The sequence below is a fragment of the Engystomops pustulosus genome, chromosome 8, assembly GCF_040894005.1.
Source record: "Engystomops pustulosus chromosome 8, aEngPut4.maternal, whole genome shotgun sequence".
In the NCBI taxonomy this organism is placed as follows: domain Eukaryota; kingdom Metazoa; phylum Chordata; class Amphibia; order Anura; family Leptodactylidae; genus Engystomops; species Engystomops pustulosus.
In genome coordinates this window covers 105155012-105163556 of record NC_092418.1, presented here as the reverse complement: position 1 = coordinate 105163556, position 8545 = coordinate 105155012, and the positions used below count along the sequence as shown (strand labels likewise).

Genomic DNA, 8545 nt, shown 5'->3' with positions numbered 1-8545 from the left:
ACAATTCTGTACTTCGCCAGGGCCACCACCGCTAGCAAAGTTGCGCCTGTGGAGCGACCTGGTGGTACCATGCCGCAGAAGGTCCAACCTGCTCTAATGAAAACCACTTAGAGTCCGCTCCCAGGTGTCGGCTTACGTCATCGCTTGCGGTGGCACAATGGGTTTACTATCCCTGAATCCTGACATATTTTTGCTCTGATCTACTTGTTCCTCTATTTGGGGGGCCAGAACATTTACTTCCATTTTTATTACTTCTTAGTCTACTTTTTTCTAGTTCCTTTAATTAATGATGGATCCACATTTAGGACTTGTACATGACATGGAGACTTCTATTGGAGACCACAGGGATGCGGGTACTGTACATGTCATGTCCTGTCAGAGATGCGGGCACGGTATAGCGAGGGGGACACGGCATAGAGATGGGGGGGCGCAGTATAGAGATGGGGGGGCACTGTATAGAGATAGAGAGCACTGTATAGAGATGGGGGGTACGGTATAGCGAAGGGGGACACGGTATAGGGATGGGGGTACGGTATAGAGATGTGGGCACGGTATAGAGATGGAGGGCGCAGTATAGCGAGGGGGACACAGTATAGAGATGGGGTTGCGTGGTATAGAGATGGGGGAGTGTTATAGAGATGGGGGGCGTGGTATAGAGGTGAGGGGGCACAGTATAGAGGTGTGGGGGCACGGTATAGAAATGGGGGGACATGGTATAGAGGTGAGGGGGTAAGGTATAGAAATGGGGGGCACGATTTAGAGATGGGGGAACGGTATAGAGATGGGGGGTACGGTATAGCGAGGGGGACACGGTATAGAGATGGGGGGGCCTGGTATAGAGGTGAGGGGGCACATAGAGATGGATGGTACAGTATAGAGATGGGGGGCGCAGTATAGCGAGGGGGAAATGGTATAGAGATGAGGTGCACGGTATAGAGATGGGGGGGGGGGGCGTATAGAGGTGAGGGGGCCCTATACAGCAATGGGGGCCCGGTATAGAGATGACTAGTATATTATTTCCAGTATCCTCTCTGTAGGGTCTTCTCTGATGGTCAGGGTCTCCCTCTTCCTATCTATGCTCTGTGCTTGTTATTTGTGGGCGCAGGTTTTCCGCATAGTTGCTCTGTGTTCTGTCCCGGATGCCAGTGATTGAGCCGGTTCAGCCCATTGAGATCATTGGATTGTTTCTCAGCAACCAAACACAAAAATGGCCATAAAGCCGGGTCCAGATGGACTTCTATGGGGCTGTCAGAGCGGGACAGATCAGGAGGAATCCGCTGCTGTGTGTATTAGCACCTCCACACCGCGGATACATCATCCGAACCCCACCCCTAATTGGATACCACGCCCGGTTAACGTATGCAGCCGATAAGTGGAGCCCGTTCTCCTCTCTTATATGTTCTGAGCAGCACTACACCCGCAGGACACATGGACTCTCCCGAAACACCCCCCAGCTGAGCTCTTAGTGGTGGAGTCCAACTTCCTGTGCATCTTAGCAACGCGTCGTTACATCACTAGGCAACGCGACAGCCGAAGAAAGTGACCCGGAAAACCGGAGCGGCACCCGGTAACTACGAACCTCCCGTTTATATAATAACCAGTGTCCCCTCCCCCTGTATATAATAACCAGTGCCCCCCTCCCCCTGTACATAATAACCAGTGCCCCCCTCCCCCTGTATATAATAACCAGTGTCCCCCTCCCCCTGTATATAATGACCAGTGTCCCCCTCCACCCTGTATATAATAACCAGTGTCCCCCTCCCCCTGTATATAATAACCAGTGCCCCCCTCCCCCTGTATATAATAACCAGTGCCCCCCTCCCCCTGTATATAATAACCAGTGCCCCCCTCCGCCTGTATATAATAACCAGTGTCCCCCTCCCCCTGTATATAATAACCAGTGTCCCCCTCCCCCTGTATATAATAACCAGTGTCCCCCTCCCCCTGTATATAATAACCAGTGTCCCCCTCCCCCTGTATATAATAACCAGTGCCCCCCTCCCCCTGTATATAATAACCAGTGTCCCCCTCCCCCTGTATATAATAACCAGTGTCCCCCTCCCCCTGTATATAATAACCAGTGTCCCCCTCCCCCTGTATATAATAACCAGTGTCCCCCTCCCCCTGTATATAATAACCAGTGTCCCCCTCCCCCTGTATATAATAACCAGTGTCCCCCTCCCCCTGTATATAATAACCAGTGTCCCCCTCCCCCTGTATATAATAACCAGTGTCCCCTCTCCCTGTATATAATAACCAGTGTCCCCCTCCCCCTGTATATAATAACCAGTGTCCCCCTCCCCCTGTATATAATAACCAGTGTCCCCCTCCCCCTGTATATAATAACCAGTGTCCCCCTCCCCCTGTATATAATAACCAGTGTCCCCCTCCCCCTGTATATAATAACCAGTGTCCCCTCCCCCTGTATATAATAACCAGTGTCCCCTCCCCCTGGATATAATAACCAGTGTCCCCTCCCCCTGGATATAATAACCAGTGTCCCCTCCCCCTGGATATAATAACCATTGCCCCCGCCTGGATATAATAACCATCATCCCCGATGGATATAATAACCAGTGCCCCACCTGGATATAATAACCAGTGCCCTCCCATGGATATAATAACCAGTGTCCCCCTCCCCCTGGATATAATAACCAGTGTCCCCCTCCCCCTGGATATAATAACCAGTGTCCCCCTCCCCCCCCATACATATAAAAACCAGTGTCCCCTCCCCCCATACATATAATAATATTGTGTCTTTCTTAGGTCTCGGGGTCATCATGGAGGTCGCAACATTTGCCAACTACAACATTTCCAAACAGAAAAAAGTCTTATTCCCATCACCCGCTGCACCCCCATCATCCTCAGCTCCCCTTAACAGCTTTGTGGAAAAGGATGTGCGAGCGGTGCCCAACCACCTCCTGGAGTCAAGTAAGAGGAGCCCTGGTTATCAGTGTGACCCCATGAGCAGCCCTCACCCCTTCCCCTCACCCCCTGATTCCTCTCTGTTGCAGGGGTGTACATGACGTTGGGCAGTAATGTCTCCATCGCTGCCGACCCTGGAACTCTCCATTTTGCAGCATTTGAAGTAGGGAAATGTCATCACCGAACCCTAGTGAGTGGCGCTCTGCGGGGGGAAGGGTGTGCTACTCTGCAGGGGGGTGGGAAGAGCATGAGCATGTGCCGCTCTTCGGGGGCCAGGGAAGGCTTGTGCCACTCTGTCGGGGGAAAGGGGGGGGGCTGAGTTTGCCATTCGGCTGGGTTCGGGGGGTTGATTTTGCCGCTCTTGCGGATTTGGGGGGGGGTTGCGTTTGCCGCTCTGCCGAGGTTGGGGGGGGGTGTGTGTTTGAGTTTGCCGCTCTGTGGGGGCTGGTGGGTTGCATGTCCCGCTCTCCCGGGGTTGCGTGTGCCGCTCTGTGGGGGTCAGGGGGTTGTGTGTGCCACACTGCAGGTTCTCAGTATCTACTCCTGCATGCTGGGGCTTCTAGTCCTCCTCTCCTATAACTAGTGTCTTCTCTCTTTCAGAGACTGGTGAACCTGTCATCTGAGGTGTCGGGGGTCCACATCATCCCACCGCAGAGCCCCTATTTCACCATCAACTACCGGAAGGCAGTGAGTAAATGACTGAAGGGGGGAGCCCCTTCGCTGTGTAGCCTAGTATGTGAATACCGCCATATACATCCCTCTTCCCTCCCACGCAGAGCAGACTGGCCCCGGGATTGGCTCTTCAGGTCGATGTTCAGTTTGTGGCAGATGAATGGAGATATTACTACGACTGCATCCGCATCCACTGCAAGGTAAGAGTGAACACCAAGTGTGTGCAGTATAACCAGGCCCCTATATCTGCTGTGCAGTCTCTGGGGGGTCCCTTGGATGTACTGTGTGGTCTCTGGGCGGGGGAGGGGGGGGGGTCCCTTGGATGCGCTGTGTAGTCTCTGGTGGGGGGGCCCTGGATATGTAGTCTCTGGAGGGGGGGGGGTGGCCTGGATGTACTGTGTAGTCTTTGGGGGGGGGGTCCCCTGGATGTGTAGTCTGTGGAGGGGGGGTCCCGCCGTGTCATATGACCTCCCTGTATCCTCTATGTTCCTGTCTCCAGGGTGAGGAGACGCTGCTGGTTCCTCTTCATGCCTTTCCCTCCATGGAGCTGCTGCACTTTCCATCTCACATCACACTATCAGATGTGGCCCTCGGGCAGAGGTGAGTCCCCGCGTCCCCCCACATGAATGGTAAATATTGACCCTCACATGGAGCTGCCGCCCCGCGCTGGTATGTAAATGGCAGGATGTCCGCACTATGAAACGCTGACAATGGAGTCACCTGGAGGAAAGGACTTCTGCCGAGACCACTGATAGCAGGCATGAAAGGGTCTGCGTGCCAGCCTCTGGAGGGGGGGTCCCCTGGATGTGCTGTGTAGTTTCTGGGGGGTCCCCTGGATGTGCTGTGTAATCTCTGGTGGGTCCCCTGGATGTGCTGTGTAGCCTCTGGGAGGGGGGGGGGGCCTGGATGTGCTGTGTAGCCTCTAGGGGGGGGGTCCCCTGGATGTGCTGTGTAGCCTCTGGGGGGGCATGGATGTGCTGTGTTGTCTCTGGGGGGCTCCCATGCTACTGATGAGGCCTCCACATGCTTCTATTACCACCCTGCACTGCCTGGTCATGCTCCTGAGCCAGTGGTGGATCAGTGATGTGGCCTTGTTGTTGTTGTTATTATTGGATTGACATGACATGATTGTTTTTGGAAACAGGCGACCAGGCCATAGCATCAATGCAGAAACTGCTGACACCCTACAGACACATGAGACCTGGCCTTGTATCAGAAGGAAACCAGGGCCTGCTGCACCTGTATATGGTCTCCCCCAGGAACCTAATGGCGAGCACATGTAGGGCTGTGCGGCTCCCACACTATGGCTGAATCCACACAAAGCTTGTGTCCCCCGCACAGTGGTGTAACAAAGGGATATTAGTGACTGCCGGAGGTCATCTCTGACTCTGCTCCTGCTCTTTCTCCTCCCAGATAAGAGGAGGTAGTGGTCCCGCAGCTGGGTTATTGCCCTCCTACAGACCCCTCCATGTCCCCTCACATACTGGTCTGTCTCCTGGTATCTGCTCCCCCCTATGTGTCTGCTCCTCCTCCATGTCCCTGGTGTACTGGCCTGTCTCCTGGTATATCCTCTTTGTCTCCTGGTGCACTGGCCTGTCTCCGGGTATCTCCTCCTTGTCTCCTGGTATCACCTTCATGTCTCCTGGTATCTGCTCCTTCTCTATGTTTCCTGGTGTACTGGTCTGTCTCCTGGTATCTGTTCCTGATCCATGTCTCCTGGTATCCCCTCCATGTCTCTTGGTCTACCCTCCATGTCTCCTGGTATACTGACCTGTGTCCTGGTATCCCATTCACGACTCCTGTTATACTGGCTTGTCTTCTGGTATCACCTCCATGTCTCCTGGTGCAATGGCCAGTCTCCTGGTATCTCCTCCATTCTTCCTGGTATCTCTTCCATGTCTCCTGGTATACTTGCCTGTCTCCTGGTAACTCCTGTATGTCTCCTGGTGTACTGGCCAGTCTCCTGGTATCTCCTCCAATCCTCCTGGTATCTGCTCCTCCATGTCTCCTGATGTACTGGTCTGTCTCCTTGTAACTCTGTTTTCTGGTGTACTGGACTGTCTTCTGGTATCTTCTCCATGTCGCCTGGTGTACTGGCCTGTCTCCTGGTATCTCCTCCATTCCTCCTGGTATCTCCTCCATGTCTCTTGGTATATATGCCTGTCTCCTGGTAACTCCTGTATGTTTTCTGGTGTACTGGCCTGTCTTCTGGTATCTCCTCCATGTCTCCTGTGTACTGGCCAGGCTCCTGGTATCTCCTCCATGTCTCCTGGTATACTTGCCTGTCTCCTGGTTACTCCTGTATATCTCCTGGTGTACTGGCCAGTCTCCTGGTATCTCCTCCATTCCTCCTGGTATCTGCTCCTCCATGTCTCCTGATGTACTGGTCTGTCTCCTTGTAACCCCTGTATGTTTTCTGGTTTACTGGCCTGTCTTCTGGTATCTTCTCCATGTTGCCTGGTGTACTGGCCTGTCTCCTGATATCTGGTGACAGACTTATCTAACCTCTTACCACAATTTGCATTGATGAGCTGCACTGCCTGAGCCACTTCTGTGGGTTGTAGACATGGCCTCATGCTACCTTTTGGGGTGCGAGCAACGGCAGAATGCTATAGAGACCCAAACAGTTGAAAAGGAAAGAGAAATGGACTGTGGTCACCACCTATAGAACCGCTGCTTTGTAGGGGATGTCTTGTTATACTGCAGACTTGTTGTCTGTTCTATTTGCACAACAGCAGAAGAATTGGTTTCACAATCGGTGATGATTCATGACTGGACAGGTTGATGCCACAGAAGTGATTAATTTGTAGTTACCTTGTATTTTGTAAGTCTTCCCTTTTTTATTTGGAGCAGTGTATATCCCCCAGAATGCAGTACAGTAGAGCATTAGTTCAGATTAGTGGTAACGGATTCCATTGCAGCTTTGCTGATTGATTGCAGCTCTGGATGTGACTGGAGTAACATGTAGAATGATGCTGTACTGTGTCTCCTCCGCAGCGCGCACTACATCCTCCAGCTGCGCTCCACGTGTCCGGTAGACTTTGAATTCTGCATCATTTGTTCTCAGCCGCACAAGGACTTTGAAATCTGGCCAACATCAGGTGCGTTAATACACCCCCACCCAAACAGCACATAACACACCAGAGAAGAAACAGTCCATGACATACACTCAACGTATGCCTTGATATGACTGAGGCTCGAGGTGCCGGCTGCCTCAGTCATACCACTGGCGCGGCGGCGACGACTGCCTCCGCGGTATCGCAGTGGGGAGGCACCAACTTCCACGCTCAGTCCTGAAATTTCATTCCTTGAACAAGTTCCGTTCAGAGCAGTAAAATCAATGAGCAGATAATACAATCTGTGCTGATAATATCCAGCAGAACGATGGAGGAGACATTAGTGTAACCACATTACTGCCATCACCCCCCTCCACGACTAATATCTGACAATAACCAGCGCAGCAAGGAGCCCAGCAACACGGACAGCTCCATCCATAATCAGCCCGACATGCTTGTACCCCGCTATACAGACTCCATAACCAGAGGAAACTGAGTTACAACCTGTAGATCTTTCATTTTAGATGAAAAACATAACAAACATAAATCAAGCCATAACTTATGGCAATAATTACAACAGAATAATAATATAAACTGACAGAATCTGACAAACTCTCCTAGCCCAGCCGCACACCACACATTCAGCAAGAAACCAAACAAAATCTAACCAAAACCCCACTCCCATCATCCTCCCACCCAGACCCTGTGGTCTAGTCCAGTGTCCAAATACCTCCATCCCCCATCCCCGTCCCAACGTAACCCCTACACCCCAAAACCAACCTATATACACATGGACTATAACTACAAATAACTATAACTTATACACGATAACTAAATACACACTGTACATAAGATACAAACATTAAAATAACATTAACAAATCCAAACCACATAAAGCCAGAGAGCGCACCTTCACCAGGTCACCCAGAATGTTCCTAACCACCTCATCCATCGGGAGGACTTAAGGTTGCGTCGAAATTAAGCCTTGTGCCTTCCATGTGGGGCACCTGATCACTAGACTAACTAGAAATAACAACATGGTCCTGATCTCCCACATATCCAGACTCCACCAGCAAATCACCTTAAGAACCAGGGTAGCATAAGCCGGAAGATGCCCATGCGGTGTGCGAAGATTCTTCACTTGCCCTCCTGTCTCCCATTCTTGGAAGAAGGCAGAAACCATCCCCTACAGGAGTATACCCACGGACGAGCCCTCTCTTTCCATAGGTTTGCTCCTACCGTACGCTACCACCCTTAGAGTTGCTTCCGGTGCCACCAGGTCCACCCCGACTCCCATCAACGGGCCACGATCATCCCTCCTAAGGAATGGGTCGATTCTGAACATGTACAACAGTGGGCTCCAAGGACCCCAACCCTGGCGAACACCAGACCCAACCTCAAAAGAGCAGCCAATCCAACCGTTCACAAGCGGGAAACTCTCTGCCCCTGCGTACAAAACCTTTAGCCAATTGACAAACCCGCCCGGCAGGCCATAGCTCTGGAGGACAGACCAGAGGTACTCGTGGTTGACTCAATCAAACGCTTTTGCCTGATCTAAGGACAGCACAACACTAAACGTACTGTGGTCTGGAACAGAGCAGTGCTGGGCCCCTGAAAGGAGCCAATAGCCGATTAAACCACACCTTTGCCAAAACCTTTCTGTCCATATTGAGAAGCGCTATGGGCCGCCAGTTCTTAATACGAGATTGGTCCATACCCTTTGACAGGATGATTTAGGCAGGCCTCCTCATCTGTACCTGGTGATTTATTGAGGTCGAGCCCTTCAATTGCCAGGCTGACTTCCTCTTCCCTGATCATCTCTGTTAAAATATCAATTGAGGTGTCTACTCCTGGCTCAAGAGGTGAGAGTATAAGGATCTGACGACCTCCAG

General features: G+C 51.9%; 1 protein-coding gene across 3 annotated transcripts in view; it reads left to right on the top strand.

Moving 5' to 3' along the window:
- The first annotated feature begins 1371 nt into the window (after positions 1-1371).
- CFAP221 (cilia and flagella associated protein 221) overlaps positions 1372-8545 on the top strand; it is a 39358-nt gene continuing 32184 nt past the window's right edge. Inside the window, exons 1-7 of one of the 3 annotated variants that reach the window (XM_072122151.1) lie at positions 1372-1567; positions 2767-2931; positions 3015-3115; positions 3526-3612; positions 3702-3797; positions 4097-4197; positions 6595-6698. In XM_072122151.1, the coding sequence (XP_071978252.1) occupies positions 2781-2931; positions 3015-3115; positions 3526-3612; positions 3702-3797; positions 4097-4197; positions 6595-6698 (640 nt within the window). In that variant the 5' untranslated portion in view covers positions 1372-1567; positions 2767-2780. Of the gene's footprint in view, positions 1568-2766; positions 2932-3014; positions 3116-3525; positions 3613-3701; positions 3798-4096; positions 4198-6594; positions 6699-8545 lie in introns of those variants that run through there. The other 2 variants (XM_072122150.1, XM_072122152.1) reach the window with 2 other exon arrangements.